This window comes from Staurois parvus, unplaced genomic scaffold (assembly GCF_062004578.1).
Source record: "Staurois parvus isolate SC_StPar_1 unplaced genomic scaffold, SC_StPar_1.0 ptg000153l, whole genome shotgun sequence".
Classification (NCBI taxonomy): Eukaryota; Metazoa; Chordata; class Amphibia; order Anura; family Ranidae; genus Staurois; species Staurois parvus.
Window position 1 is genome coordinate 797826 of NW_028317949.1, and position 16721 is coordinate 814546.

General features: G+C 39.3%; 1 protein-coding gene across 1 annotated transcript in view; it reads left to right on the plus strand.

The window, feature by feature from the left end:
* The window catches only part of UBE2QL1 (ubiquitin conjugating enzyme E2 QL1), an 82284-nt gene extending 67666 nt beyond the window's left edge, over positions 1-14618 (plus strand). Inside the window, exon 2 of the mRNA XM_089674818.1 lies at positions 13783-14618. Within this exon, the coding sequence (XP_089530944.1) occupies positions 13783-13914 (132 nt within the window). The 3' untranslated portion in view covers positions 13915-14618. The remainder of the gene's footprint in view (positions 1-13782) is intronic.
* The last annotated feature ends 2103 nt before the right edge of the window (positions 14619-16721 follow it).

Consider the following 16721-nt stretch of genomic DNA (forward strand, 5'->3'; position numbering starts at 1 on the left):
AGACTGATATAGTTGAACATAAGTTTAAATGTGAACTTTCCTGGGCCGTGTTTTATTTAAAATGAAGCCATCATCTACTGAACTTCTGAGCACAATGTATCAAGTGAAACGGATGTCATTACTTAACAGAAGAAATGTAATTCTATGACAGATCAACGGATGGTAAGAGGAAACTTAACACAAAGAATAATATGGTATGAATGGCACCATAACCCCAAGAGAATTTTTGTATTGCTACAAAGATGTTTCATGATCTTGTCAAAAGAAACTAATACAGATGCCGTAGGCAAAAGGAAGTGCCTGGCAGTACAGATCTCATATAGTCAATATCAAATGCTTAACTGCACATGAATGTAATTCAAGTGGATAGAATTACCATACCACAAAAAGTCCACCTTCTACAGAGTGAATGTTAGCAGTAAATCACATTAAAAACAAAACAAAAATGTATTTTACTCACTGTGTAAAATTCAAAAAATAGACTTTAGAGATTACAATTTTTACAAGATCTGTTGGAAAAGATCATGTATGCTCTGTTTTCACCTACTAGGATATCCATTGTATTCTGTCTTTTTGGGCTATAGTCATTAAAGTATAGCTAAAGGTACACTGTTTTCAGCTGTTGATCGAGTGGAGAGGGATTAGAACAACTCTCATGTTTTAACATTTCCTGTGTCCCCATTGTGGACATTCAGCCTTTCTCTTTGTCCTGTATACTGTTATCGCTGAGAGTAAAAATGAAAGAAAACACAAATTGTGAGTGGTTTACCAGAACAGTAATAAAGGGGAAATCTTCCAATGGGGACACTAGTTCTGGTGACCCTGGAGGCAACCAGGAATTCATGCACTTTTGAGGGATTTCTCCTCACTTCCTGTTTTGGCTATGGGACAGGAAGCAAAGGGAAACCTCCCCGATGGTACACAGATGACAAGAAAGAAAATGTGACAGGGGTTTATAACCTTCCTTTACTCTATCCAAAATTTAAAAAAAAATGCCTTTATTTTTACTTTATTGTTGTTGATGTTAGAAGGCGATTCTATTTAAACTGGAAAGTAATAAGTAGTTTTTTGGGTTTTTGGGGTTTTTTGAGGGGTCAGGGCATTGATTATTAGTACTAAGTGCGGGCCCTTTTAAATCTTTTAAAATGTTTTAAAAGAGGTTTAATTCCGTAAAGCAGAACTAAATATAAAAAGTAAAAAATTGCAAGCAGGCAGGCTTTTTATTGGAGAAGAGACACACAGTACAATAAAGTACACTTACCTGCCTCTATGCAATCCTCTGTGCAATGTAATATACTGGGATGCCTGTACCCCCATGCCAAAGGCTGGCACTTGGAAGATACAAGCAAGGGACGTTGTAGGCATCGTACCATTGGAACTAAGGTCAGTAATTGGACCTTTAGTTCTTTTATTAGCCAGTTTTTTTTTATCTTACATGCTTATCGTGCTTTGATTCATCTGCTGGTCATATAACACTACGATAGTGTCATGACATTTAAAGCAGAACTTTACCCATTGCAGTTTGATAACAGTTAATGTTCTTTAACAAAAGATATGCTCCACAATAATAACTGTACTATCAAAATGAATGTGTGCTGTAAATTGCTCCCAGCATTGGTCCTGTTTCTTCTTGCTGGAGGCCACCATTTTTTTTTGAAGCCCAAAGCAATCACTTCCTTCTTGGAAACTCTCTCCTTCTCTTTAGTCTCAAAAACTGTATGTCACGTTCTTTAATTCAAATGTGTGTATTTCCAGTGTTGATTGTATGTCTTGGCTTAGAGAGCAGTGCAAAAGCTTTAGAGTGCTGAAGTTCACAGGCTGCAGCTGCCAAGGGAGAAAGTAAAGAATGCAAGGGAGATAAAAGAAGACACTATCCTTTAACCACTTGCCCTCCTGAGGATTTACCCCCCTTAATGACCAGGCTAGTTTAACGGACAATTGTGCGGTCATGCAATACGGTAAATAAATTAAATTTACATCCTTTTTTTCCCCCACAAATTGAGCTTTCTTTTGGTGGTATTTGATTGCCTGTGCGGTTTTTATTTTTTGTGCTATAAAAAAAAAGGCTGACAATTTTAAGGAAAAAAAAACAATATTTTGGACTTTTTGCTATAAAACATGCCCAGTAAAAAAAAAAATGCAAAAATCAAATTTAGTCATAAATTTCTGCCAAAATACATTCTGCGACATGTCTTTTCTAAAAAAAAAAACCCAATACGTGTAAATTAATTGGTTTACGTGAACGTTATAGCGTTTACAAATGGCGGGAAAGATACTGGGATTTTTAGGGGTTTTTTTATACTAATAATGGCGGCGATCAGCGAAATATGGCGGCGATCAGTGACTTATGGCAGCGACCAGTGACTTATCAGCGACTTATGGCAGGACTGCGGGACTGCGGCAGACATTCTGACATTGGGGGGTACTGACTTGGGGTCACTGACAACCCCAAAAACACTAATACAGTGATCAGTGCAAAATAAAAAACACTGACACTGTACTAATGGCACTAGGGAGGAAGGGGTTAACTTTATTTTGCAGGGAAGGGTTATCTGAGTGAGGGGGAGTGTTTTACTAGGGGGCGGGTGTGTGTGCTGGACAGGACAAGGCTGATCGAGAGAGAGAAACTCTTCTTTCTCGATCAGCTCGTCCTCGAGCTGTCAGGGAAGTGACAGACAGCACAGCTACTGCAGCTGGTCTGTCTGTCACTATTTGCCGCCGATCGCCGGGAAACAGCCGGTAAAGACCGGCTGTGACCCGGTGACTGACATCCACGGCAGTGATCGGCGGGACAGATAGGGCGGCGGCGCGCCTCGCGCGCGCCCCTATCTGTTTACAAAACACGCATTTTAAAACATGGTTTTGCCTGCCAGTGCTGCCGCCGTATTTCTACAGTGGCAGGGCGGCAAGTGGTTAATGTTTAACTATTTTGTGTCTCCCAGGAAGCAGAGTTTGGCCTGTCACCTCTCCTGCTTTTCTTTTCTCCCTCCCTAATCAGTGTTCCCGCCACACAGTCTGTTTTGTTCCTCTTGTTTCCTTCCCTACTCAGCAGCAGTAAATATTGAGGCTGTCAGCCAGTTGGCCTCTGATAACTCACTGATTATCTACACATTGCCAAGAATAGAGACCAAGTGAGCATGTGCAGAGCAGGATGACATAGTGCCTTAATGGGCCAGCATGAAGTAAACTATATAGACTTAATTTTCTGACTAAAGTTCCACTTTAAGAACAAAACTGTTTCTCAGTATTACAACAGCTAATCAGATTAAAATCTGTTGTGAAAAAGACAGTTGGAGAATAGAAGCATCTGATTTTTTTTTGTGTTTGTTTTTGTAGCGCAATACATGTACTCATAAATGAGATCCATTGTGAAGTAATAACAGATAGTTGACGCTGGCAGAATGCTATGGTACTTTTGTAATTCTCACTGCGCACAGGGTGATTTATTATAGTATACCTCAGTTTGATGTAGCACCCTCCTAGTATAGGATGCTAGGCAAACTTAGGCTGGCCATACATTATACAATTATCTTCCAATTTTCTGCCCAATTTCCTTTAGATTTACCTTCAACTGTGTAGTGCAAGGGCCTGCCTAATTGGATACAACTGAAAGTGTTGTTTAGGTTTGTCCTCCTATTATATGGTTTTTGGTAAATCTAAACCAAAAATCTCCAGATAATTGTATAATGTATGGCCAGCCTTAGTTTGGCTTGCTCTGTAATCAGAGAATCTGAGATTGATTGCCTAGGTATGTTTTTTTGTTCCACAGACTGTGGATTTGATTGTTTCCAATCAAATCTTCAAAAAATCAAAACTTCCGGAGCCCAGTCAAATGCCCAGGCTGAATATTTACCTTGCTTTGGCCAATCCCTGAGGAGGTGTGCCCAGCAGGTGGTCAGAGAGGTGGCAAATAGGCTGGAGCCTGTGCAGACTGGGTATTTTTTTCTCTGCAAGGGAATATATCATTGATCTTCACAGGGTTTGCTTGCCCCTGGAGCACTCTTCAAGGGTCTGCACCTATGTACTGATCCTGTTCCAGGATTTGTGAGGAGAGACTCTACTCTGCACCGTAAATGTTTTCATGGTCTCCAGCCATGAATGTATAGACTGCCCCAGCCTACCTGCACCTGTGCTACAGACTACATATGGTTTTGGGAGTATCCCACAACCCATTGTCCTCTCCTGTTTCAAGAACCAGAGTGAATGGACTGCTGCTGTTTAACCGACTGCCTCCGTGCTGCTTTGGGAAAGAACCAGTTAAACTACAGTGGCCCCTGCGGGGGTAGCACTACGTTTATACGCACATTTTATATGCATGCTTTTCCCTGTAAAAGAAGATAGTAAATACTTACATTTCCTGCCTCCCACATTGCCACACTTTACTCTGATGCTGTTAACTGGTCCCCCGAAATCCACTGGGAAACCAGCCCTTCCTCAAGTGCTTGTTGTTTTTGGTCCCTTGTGGGTCTCACTAATTTCTCTTGCTGACCTTCTAGTCACTGTTGTATCCTGTACTGAGTGGGGGTCAGAAGGAGGAACCTGACACTCAAAAAAGTGTTGGTTTCCCAAAAGACACTTGGGGACCATGTCACAGCATCTGGGTGGAGCTTGCCAACGCAGGAGCAAAGGTAATCAACAAGGTAGCTTCAACAAACTAAATGTAGCTTGGTAAATTAAGTGTTCAAATATCAATTGAGGTGTAAGTTTAAAAATAAAATATAGGATATTGCTTGCATGGTATTGCAGGATAAAAATTAACACAGCTTTATCCTGTTCGTTAAGATTCGTGAACATGCACTACGCTTTCTATTCTTTTGGTAAATCAACCCCAAGAGTGGCAACATACATTTAATTTCTTTCGATAAATATATAGAGTTATAAATCAGGTGCAATACTTTTGGCTAAAGTTGTAAGGTGAATTTGTTGGTAAATGACCTTCAAAGTAACACTTTTATTTTATGTCATTTCTAATAAACAAAGTTGTATAAAACTAGTTGTTTTTTTACAGCACTTTCACAATTTAGGAAAACCTAGATCAAATTTCCGGCAGCTTTTCATTACTTGGTTTCTTGCAATACCTCCAGATGGTTTTATGATTCTGTGGAAATATTCCATTACTTTTATGTGGGTGTTTGAAAATAATTAAAAGGCCAGAATTGCATTTGGAGTCAGAGTATGGTATGGTACAAGCTGTGCCCGTGGATACAGCTATGTACGATACTGTTGGTGAATAAGAAGAAAAATACATACTTCATATAAAAACAGACAATAATAAAGGAAGCTATGATAAGGTAAGTATACATTTTAATGGGTTACTAGTGTTAGAGGCTAGGTTTAGGGTGTTAAGTGATAGGTTAATGGTAAGGAGAGAGTGTAGCGTAAATTAATTTGAAAAAATATACCACGTAGAAATTGTTGACTTTTTCATCATATTTGAAAAGACAAACATTAGATCTTTATTTAAACATTGCTCACAGACACTTGAATAAAAACTAAATATAAATCTGCCTTTTTCAAGTATTTTTGCTACAAAAATATCAAAAGATGTATGGGTGTACTGTGGGCAACACATTCTCCCCTTCCACAGAGCTTATTTTCATAAGGGGTGACATGTGGCCCCCAAAATGTGTTGGCCCTTTTGCTCAAGTAATATTGGGAATAAAAGGTGCTTCTATTTTACATTCAAAGATTGTCTTCACATCCCAAGGTTATTACGGTGGTTCCTCGGTGCACAACTATCACCTAAACACCCCACAGGGGTATCATTAGCATAACACTGACAAAATTGATTTTGAGCACTTGTAGTGATATTAAAGTCTTATTTTTTTTTAATAACAAACATGTTATACTTAATTGCTCTGTGCAGTGGTTTTACATAGAGCAGCCCCGATGTTCCTCTTGTTGAGTCACCCACCAGCACTCCTGACCCCTCCCTCCTGCTGGGTACCCCCAGAGCAAGCTGCTTAATCTGGGAGCACTCAGCAGGAGGGAGGGGCCAGGAGCACAGACAGTTGACTCGAGAAGAGGAGGATCCGGGAACCCAAGCAGGCATGCTCACAAGCCACGGCTATGTGTGTCCATTAACACACAGAGCCATGGCTATGCCCCACTCCCTCCCTCTCCTGATAGGCTCACTGGCTCCCTCTGCTGCCTCAGCCAATCAGGAGTGAGAGTCCGTGGACATCGCTGGATCGAGAGGGGTAGGTATTGGGGGGGGAGGGGGGCTGCGGGAGCTGCTACACACAAAAGGTTTTTTACCTTCATGCATAGATTGCATGAAGGTAAAAAACCTTGAGCCTTTAGAAGCACTTTTGGTGTCACTTACCAGTATTTGAAGGTTCCAGCATCGTCACAGAAGAAGTCACAGAAAACTGTCAGGTATATGACTTACTTAAAGGGCAATATGGAAGTAGTGCAGAAAGATACTAATATAGTCCTGGAGGGTATATATAATTACCTCCATCCAAGAGGAAATAATCAACCATGTTACCAGACAGCACTTATATTTTCACCTGTTAAAAAATTCTATTGTCTGGATGGAGGAGTGTATATGGGGGGTCAGTATCCTCCCCAAACCTCACTACTTACAGGTATGGACTAATGCTAAGGGTCACTGCAGCTACTGACAGCCTACCTATAGCCCAGCACATCTCAGTGCCCAGTCTAGCCTGGTAGAAATTCTGCCCTGATTCACCACTACCTCCACCAGCACAAAAAAATCTCCTTTATGCCTCCTGCTGCATACTGTAGCTCATATATAATTATATATATACCCTCCAGGACTATAATAGTATGTCCCTACTCTAGACCCATATTGCCCTTTAAGTAAGTTCACTTACCTGGCTTTTTCTGTGACGTCTTTATACTCCTTATATCATGTGTTTTACAGTCATGTCCATAAATATTGGGACATCAACACAATTCTAACATTTTTGGCTCTATACACCACCACAATGGATTTGAAATGAAACAAGCAAGATGTGCTTTAACTACAGACTGTCAGCTTTAATTTGAGGGTATTTACATCCAAATCAGGTGAACGGTGTAGGAATTACAACAGTTTGCATATGTGCCTCCCACTTGTTAAGGGACCAAAAGTAATGGGACAATTGGTTTCTCAGCTGTTCCATGGCCAGGCGTGTGTTATTCCCTCATTATTCCAATTACAATGAGCAGATAAAAGGTCCAGAGTTCATTTCAAGGGTGCTATTTGCATTTGGAATCTGTTGCTGTCAACTCTCAAGATGAGATCCAAAAAGCTGTCACTATCACTGAAGCAAGCCATCATTAGGCTGAAAAAAACAAAACAAACCCATCAGAGAGATAGCAAAAACATTAGGCGTGGCCAAAACAACTGTTTGGAACATTCTTAAAAAGAAGGAACGCACCGGTGAGCTCAGCAACACCAAAAGAACCGGAAGACCACGGAAAACAACTGTGGTGGATGACCGAAGAATTCTTTCCCTGGTGAAGAAAACACCCTTCACAACAGTTGGCCAGATCAAGAACACTCTCCAGGAGGTAGGTGTATGGGTGTCAAAGTCAACAATCAAGAGAAGACTTCACCAGAGTGAATACAGAGGGTTCACCACAAGATGTAAACCATTGGTGAGCCTCAAAAACAGGAAGGCCAGATTAGAGTTTGCCAAACGACATCTAAAAAAGCCTTCACAGTTCTGGAACAACATCCTATGGACAGATGAGACCAAGATCAACTTGTACCAGAGTGATGGGAAGAGAAGAGTATGGAGAAGGAAAGGAACTGCTCATGATCCTAAGCATACCACCTCATCAGTGAAGAATGGTGGTGGTAGTGTCATGGCGTGGGCATGTATGGCTGCCAATGGAACTGGTTCTCTTGTATTTATTGAGGATGTGACTGCTGACAAAAGCAGCAGGATGAATTCTGAAGTGTTTTGGGCAATATTATCTGCTCATATTCAGCCAAATGCTTCAGAACTCATTGGACGCCGCTTCAGAGTGCAGATGGACAATGACCCAAAGCATACTGCAAAAGCAACCAAAGAGTTTAAGCGAAAGAAGTGGAATATTATGCAATGGCCAAGTCAATCACCTGACCTGAATCTGATTGAGCATGCATTTCACTTGCTGAAGACAAAACTGAGGGGAAAATGCCCCAAGAACAAGCAGAAACTGAAGACAGTTGCAGTAGACGCCTGGCAGAGCATCACCAGGGATGAAACACAGCATCTGGTGATGTCTATGCGTTCCAGACTTCAGGCTGTAATTGACTGCAAAGGATTTGCAACCAAGTATTAAAAAGTGAAAGTTTGATTTATGATTATTATTCTGTCCCATTACTTTTGGTCCCTTAACAAGTGGGAGGCACATATGCAAACTGTTGTAATTCCTACACCGTTCATCTGATTTGGATGTAAATACCCTCAAATTAAAGCTGACAGTCTGCAGTTAAAGCACATCTTGTTCCTTTCATTTCAAATCCATTGTGGTGTATAGAGCCAAAAATGTTAGAATTGTGTCGATGTCCCAATATTTATGGACCTGACTGTATATAAATTTCTGATAAAAATTATGTTTTAGGCCATGGATGGCTTGGTGCATGGGCTCTGCTGGTGTTTGTCATCCATAGACACACATAGCGCCCCTTGAAGCTCCCCTCCTCCCTTTTCACAGAAATTTGCTTTACAACAGCAGGAGCCAGTGGCTCCCATTGCTGCCCCTGTGTTCTTTGAGACAAGGGAGAAAGAGCAGAGCTGTTACACATGGGCACAGCACTGGATTAAGAGAGGACTCAAGTATGTGTTTAGGTAGGGGAGGAAGGAGCAAGTTGTAAGACCTTTTTACCCAAAGCAGGGAATGCATTAAGGTAAAACATGTCTTGACTTTAGAAGCATTTAATCTCTAACAACGGTGTCTCTTTAAATGGTAGTATGCTTGTCACATAGCAGTATGAATGTTTTACTGCTTGTCCTTTGAAAGAAGTACATTTCTGTGAATCACACCTGCAGTTGCTCAAGGGCAAGTGATTAAAGGATAAGTTTGCCTTTTGCTAAAAAATAGCAAATGCACATTTTTTTGCAGTAAAAAAATGTGCATTTATTATTTTTTTTGTAGGAGCCTGTAAAGCATTTAACCAGTGATTAACATATCACTGGTGCCATGCAGGTCTCCTGCAGATCTGTCTGTATATTTGCTTGTTGTATGGGATGTAGGGGCAAGCAGATACACTGACAGGCAGAATCAATGAACTACCACATCGGTCCACAGTGCCATGGTAGTTCATTGAGAACTACAAGCCGACAGCCACTAAGTCACTGTCGGGACTTGTAGTTTCTCATTCACAGAGGACTGATTTTTTTGTCAATTTTACAGCTAGCAGGGGGAGAAGATCCCCTACAAGCTGTCAAAGCAGGGGGAGTGGGGGCCAGTGTATTCATATAGCATGTCACATGTTAAACCTTGAATATGGGTGTAATGTTATGAAAGGCGAACTTTTCCTTTAAATGTGGCGCACAGTATTCTGCTGTGTTATTAGATAAGACCTATTTCCCTAAAAAATCTGTCTTCTTTCCATAAAGTGCTGCATGTCACCAGAGTAGAGATGGTAGACCTGAGAACACAGATGAGCAGCAGATCTGGTAATTATGTCTTCGTACAGCGACATCTAGTCCACACAACCTACACACAATTATTTATAGAGATATCATCCCTAAGATGCAAGGATTGTTTCATATCATGTGTTTAAGATATAGTTTAATTGGAGCCACTAGCAAAAATGCCAGATTCCTGAGTTATGGGCCATAAATGGAAAGTGAAGATGTTCAAAATTTATATGCGCAACTATGTACTAGACCTCATTAGAAAAGCAGCAGTATGGTAAATAATAAGAAGTTCAGTTATAGAACAAGTTGATTGCAAGTGCACTACTGGGAAGTAATGACAGCACTGTCTGTGAGTCCCAATGTTTTTCCATGATAACTTGGCACTTCTTCCATAGAATCACCAGCCTACGTATTTCCAAGATTATTTAAACCTGGAAACACCAGGTATGATTCTTACTGCATACTTACTTCGGTAAAGCTTGGAACATTGTAAGTATGCATATCTCATACCTGAAGATCTGCTAGGAAAGCTAAGACTTACTTTAATAGCCAGCACTACTTAAGTGTTTGCTCCAATCTTCCAGGTCCTGTGCTGATCAGCTTCCCCTCTAAACACTGACCACAGGTGGGGTCGGGAAGTCCACTCAGTACTGCCAGCATTCACAGAATGCCTTGTTTTTTAATAAAATACGTTCTCTAATTGGACAAGGTGAAGATTGTGAGATCACCACCCCTCCTATCCACCTCATCCCATCTAAGAAGGCCTTGTATTAAAAAATACAAGGCTTTCTGTAAATGGCAGCAGTGCCAAGTGAGTGACCCTATGTGGTCAGTATGTGGTGGAGAAGCCATTCGGCAAAATAACCAGAATATAGTGGCTATCACTGTAGTAGTGCCAACTACTACAGTGATTGTTAGCTGCCCTAGGAGCCCCTCAGGTATGAGATATGTAAACTTACAATGGTTCAAACTGTTAACAATGTAAGTATGCAATAAAGATCATTCCTGGAATTTAGTTGTAGCCTCCCTGGCGGTATTCCCTTGTAGCTCAGGGTAAAGTTTCAGTACCACAAGAGGTAACCCTGAGCTACACTCGGGCTTACCATGCGGCACTGCTCCAGGATCTGTTGTTCTCTTACCTTGTCCTGCGCTCCCGCGATGTCACTCCTGCAGTGTCCCCTGTAATGTCCTCTGGCTGATGCTGGCATCTGTCTTCTGGGTTCCGTCCCCTGCGACGTTGGGACTTATGGGGACGGAACGGCGGGAAATTTGAAAATGACAAAAAGTGACATTCACTAAATTCACTAAAATCACATAGCAAAACATTACTGTATCAAACCATTTCACATACATTTTGTCCCGAGTGCTTTGTCCTGTGCCCTGCCTGCATTTTTACTGTTCTTTCTGCCTGGAAACTGAGAAACGTCCATGGCGTCCAAAAGCGTCCCTTTAGGTCAAAATCTGTTTTAGACCAGCTAGAAAAAACAGCGATAGTAAATTAGAATCACTTGCAGAATTGAGTGATAATGATTCGTGGGGAAATTCGTCATCAGACACTGAAAACGATTTTGTGACTTTGCTCAGTGATGTGCGAACTTGGCGCTATATTTCAAATTTCAGTGTTTTTGGTTTGATTATATTATTGAATTAAATTTATTATTATTATATTATTATTTTTTATGATTATTTATGAAATTATAATTTATGATTTCGTGTTTCAAATTTTAACATACCCGGGATGTTTACTAGACTCTTGTTCGGACAGATTTCAGTGAGTTATTCCTAATAATTACAGGCCTACAATAAAAAAAAATACATATTTCCATGCAAAAAAATGTACCGCTTTGAGCACAGACATATGGATATAATCAGACTGCTAGGGAGGTTAATACCAAAATATTAAATAATTATTGTTTTACTGCTCAGTTCAGTATAATGTTTACCAGGAGTCAGTCATAGCCCCAGCTAGTATACTTGCTACTGCTAGTATACATTGGTATACAATAGCAGACCATTTTGGATATGGATCTAATATTACAGAAGTGTCCTGGTAGGGGGTCAGATCCATTTTAGGCTGTACTCTGTTTAACCATCTTAAATCATAGAACAAAACCCAAACATAGGTTAGCTTGAAGAGTCTTCTTTAAAATATTAACATGCTTCTTCCATAAACCTCCCAAGATGTAACTTTAAACTGTAACATTATATACACTTTTAATTGTTTAGTATCAGCCATGACCTGTAGCAGTATTCTTCTTTGAAAAAGCTACTTACAATACATACTTCTAGACTGCAGTATAATGTTCTATTGCAGGTTCATGGTGGATTTTCTCTTCAAAAGCACAATTTCGTATATATTAAAGAAGCATAAATGGAAGTATTTATTTCCCTGTTGAGTTATATATTCTTGTAAGCTGCACATGCAGCGTCTCTGTGTGCTCCTTCCTTGTTGTTCCCTAATGCTTTTCAGTGGAGAGATTTATACAAGCCTATAGCGATGAGCTAATGTTTTCCTTCTTTCTTAGGCTGATTTGCTATTTATCAACCCAAAGATGAATCATATAGTAAATATACATGAAAATATGTAATTTTCTTGGTGAGACTGATTTAGCTGTGTGCTAACTGGAAAGGGTTACAGATGATTTACTGTTGCACTGGAAACATTATGACACACTATAGTGTGCTTTCTTTCTCAAAATGCTGAAATTATAAAGCACTACTGTCAAATCTCATATACATGGCTGTATATGATTTGTTTATGATTTGTTTCCACATTTTGTTTTTTTGCCCTGGAGTTGTGTAGACACAGTTTTATTGGAAGATTAATGTTCCACTTTTAATAAATCCCTTGGCTACTACCACCAGTTTGTGGATTGTTGATGACTTGCATATGAACTGCTTCCATGTAAAAGCCAGGCAGCCCTCAGACAAAGGGATTTAAAAATATAAAGCATAAGCTTTTTCTGAATTTTTTTAGACCTTACATATTTAATGCTCCACCTCCATTGTTCTGAGGAAGAGCCCTAGTGCTGGGTGAGTTTTCCGAGACCAAAGCTGCAGAATATAAATGAATGGTCCTAGTGATCATGGCTAGGACTCTTTTTTTGGGGTTAAAACATGTTGACAGACACAGGCTTTTAGCTGTAAAATTTTGTATGGATTAATGCATTTTTTGGAACCCTGGACTGTGTGTGAGATTATCCATATATACAGTAAATGATTACATTTTATATACGTATTTTAACTTTTTAATATAACATTTTGTTCTACCTTGTTCAAAAAGTAAAAGTATTTTTTTGAACAACATATCTCCACTTGATGTGAAAGTTATCATGGACTAGAACCCATGAAATAGGAACCTTAAAAATGTATATATTATTCTATATATCAGGGAAATTGCAATATTTGCAAAAAGCTTTGGTACTTGGGTGTTGTTTTAAAAGGACCTACTCAAGATATCAGGAGGCTTAAGCTGTCAATACAGTGATTGAAATTCGGCCAGTCTAGCAGGGACTGGCCAAATTTCAACCAGTGTGTGACCACCTCCGTTCAACATAAGTCGATTATTTAATTTTCTTCAGTTGAAGGGACATGTCAGAAAAATTTTCCAGTGATCAGCGGCTGCAGACAATTAGCTTCAACCTCTGATCAGTGTATTCTGACAGCAAGAGGTGCCGAACATCGGAATACATTGATCCAGGGGGACCTCATTTGTGTGGATAGCGGAATCTCCTGGCCAGTCTTTCTACTTACTTTAAATAGAGAAATTACAATCACGATTTACAATTTAAGGCTCTTGAGTGTGATATCTTTTTTTCAAGATACCAAAGGAGGAGTTCTTTTATCAACTAGAAGCTACTAAATAAGGATTAGAACATGCTCCCTGAGCACACTAAAGTATAACTTTTCCTTTTACTTTTTAGAGATCTTTGTACAGTTTGACTTGTTTTAAGAACATGTATATTGGAATGTCCCTTTCTTGTACACAGTTTTCGAATTATGTCTATCATCTTTAAATGTCATTGAAGTACCATGGTTCATAATGACTGTCAGGAAGTAATCACATGCATAACAACCTCGATTTTCTGCAGCATTTCTCTAAAGAATAGTTATTACTGATACATAAGAGAAGATGATTTATTACTGTTCTGTTACTGAGTTTTGTAGTTCTAAAGAGATTCTTCATTCTTTTCCCTAGGGTCGTATCTGCAGGAAAGCTGGAAAATCTAAAAAGGCCTTTAGCCGAAAAGAAGCAGAAGCAACATTCAAGAGTTTGGTGAAGACCCACGAGAAGTACGGCTGGGTCACCCCACCTGTATCTGACGGCTGACATGAAACACCCAGCTAAAACAGACTTCTAGGAAGGGAACCACCTCACCGAGAAAATGAATAAATATATGAATATATTTAAGAAAAAAAGATCGCTATGCCATCTCCTCAATGCTGTACATTATCATCCATCCATTTGTCCTTTTCTACTTCAGCTTCAGTTAAAGAATGTGATTGACAGGAAGACATAATTTATTTATGATGTTCACAAGTGTTTACATTGGAAGACATGGAAGGAAAGCAGTATTTGCCACCGAATGTCGTGTTACAATCATGTCTCCAGACTGATGAGCGATCGTCTTCAGGTCACCATAGAGAGGAGATTGAGATTGCTTCATTGTCCATTCTAGACGCATGATTTTTCGGCTTCTTTCCATGACAGCAGCGCCAAAATGCAGCAGTGGAAGTTCTATCCACAGCTGCCCAGTTTATGTAAATGTAATTGAAGCCGTTAATATTTAATAGGCAAGCAGTGCATTGCAGGTACATGTTTGCTGTGCTGTTTATCTTTGTCTCTTTTCCTGGCAGGTCGACACAACATTGAAGATTTGTCTTTATGTGGAGATGTGGTCCGCTGTGACTCAAACTTTAGACCTCATTTGTGTTCGATGTGATCTGTGTTGGATAACTGACGAAATATAACAGTGGAAATAATAATGAATTATAGTGTGGAACAATTGTAAAATAAAAATCACTTAAAAGTGAGTTAAGTGTATTCTGAGTGTATAAAAAATACAAATTGCTATTCCTAAAAAGAAAAAAAAATTACTAAGCATGATAGGGGCTGTTAAATTTAGCCTTGTATTTCATGCAAGTTCTGCTTTTTTAGTGAGGGCCCTCTCCCTCATCTTAGTATTCTGCAGAACATTTTTTAAAAATGCACCTGTGGGGAATATAAAGTTATTTTAAGTTAAATATAGTTAACTTTTCCCCTGTCTTCCCTACAGTGAGAGATGATATCATCCTTCTGGCAAAAGCCAAGGATATGCCAAGTACCCTAAATCTCACAAGAAGCATTACAGTGCTGTAGTGTCTTTTCATGATATCTGGACTACTTGGCATTCTCCAGGATCTCTCCAGAAGGATGATGACTTCACTCATGCCCAGGCACTATGAGCGGGAGCTAAGAAAAAGATATACATCTTTTTTTCTCCCCCACATGTTTATTTTTATATATTTTGTTGTCATTTATTTATTGTTGTTTTGTTTTATTTGTTTTTATATTGTTATTTATGTTCATTAAAGCAGAACTTTACCCATAACAACTTGATAAAAAATAATGTTCTTTAGCAAGGAGCATACATTCCATATTAATATTTATGCTACCAAAATGTGTGTGCTGTATATTGCCTCCAGCATTGTTCCTGTTTCATCTTGCTGGAGGATGCCATTTTACTGAAGGCCAAGGCCCCTGAACAGCTGTAAATCTTTAGGCTGTCAGCAGATTGACCTCTACATTTTCAACAGTGCCAAAAAAAAAAATAGAGAGCAACTGAGAATGTCCAAAGCAGGGTGAGACAGTGTATTACAGGATTTTAAACAGTATATGTACCTATTTTTAATGTTTATATCTGCAAAAGTGGCCAGCCTGAAGTGATCTATCAAGACTAAATTTTTTGACTAAATTTCCATTTTAAGATGGTGGAGGGGGTGCAAACTGAGTAAGCTGACCTTGCTATTTTTAGTTTTGGATAGTGTGAAAGCATTAAAAACCCTACCTTTTTTTTTTTGCTGTGTGTATCTTGTTGGGGAAATTTCCCTTCACTTTCTGTCCTAGAAAAGCAACAGAAAGTGAGAGCAAATCCCTACTAAGTAAGGTGAATTCCTACCTGAGACAGTTATCAGTGGAACAGATGTCCCCAGCAGAAGATTCCTGATCTGGTGACAGCTTTAAATTGTTTAGATTTCCCATCACAATGGTCACCACGACAAAGAGAGGGTGAATCTTCATCGCGGGAGACAGACAATGATGTAAACTTGACTTGCTTCTAATCCTTCCCCATCTAAAACAAGAAAAGGTTTTTGCTGTTCGTACACTTTAACACATATAGATAGGAAAAAATCTTAACTTGACATCACTTTTGGTATTATAATTTATTTTTTGTTCATGTTCAGTGCCAACCTATTATGCAGTGTTTTATAGAGAAGACCAATTTATTAGGTCCCTGCCGCAAAATAAGTTAGTATAATACCCATAATCCTAATTAAAAGGTATGCACTAATAACAAACTTATACAAAGGTGTATATCATCATCCAAAAAACATTAGTGTTTTAAATAAATAATTATAGTGTCCAAACATAATAATTTGGACACTATAATTATTTATTTAAAACACTAATGTTTTTTGGATGATGATATACACCTTTGTATAAGTTTGTTATTAGCTCATACCTTTTAATTAGGATTATTGTTGCCAAAATTTATTTTGGGTGGGATATGCTGCTGACATTTTGCTGTTTTTTGTAAGTGGCGCTTTTTTCTTTTTTAATTTAGTATAATACCCATGCTACACATGCAAGTGCTTGCATACACTCTTTAGGGCCAGTTTGGCTTTAAGCCATTTCATTTAAAGCAGGCATTTACACAAACATAATTCTAACCATCAATCTAATCCTCCCCCGTCTGCCCCAAAATCACGCCATTTTTTGTACCTTCTAGAAAGCAAATTCACTCCCACTTCTTCATTTCTCACCTAGGCAAGGATTACATAGCCCTCAGTATCCAGCAGCCCCCCAAAATATTAGGTCACATATTCCAGGATGCTCCAGTCTCCCCGCAGCCTGCTGATCTCATGTACACGCAGCAG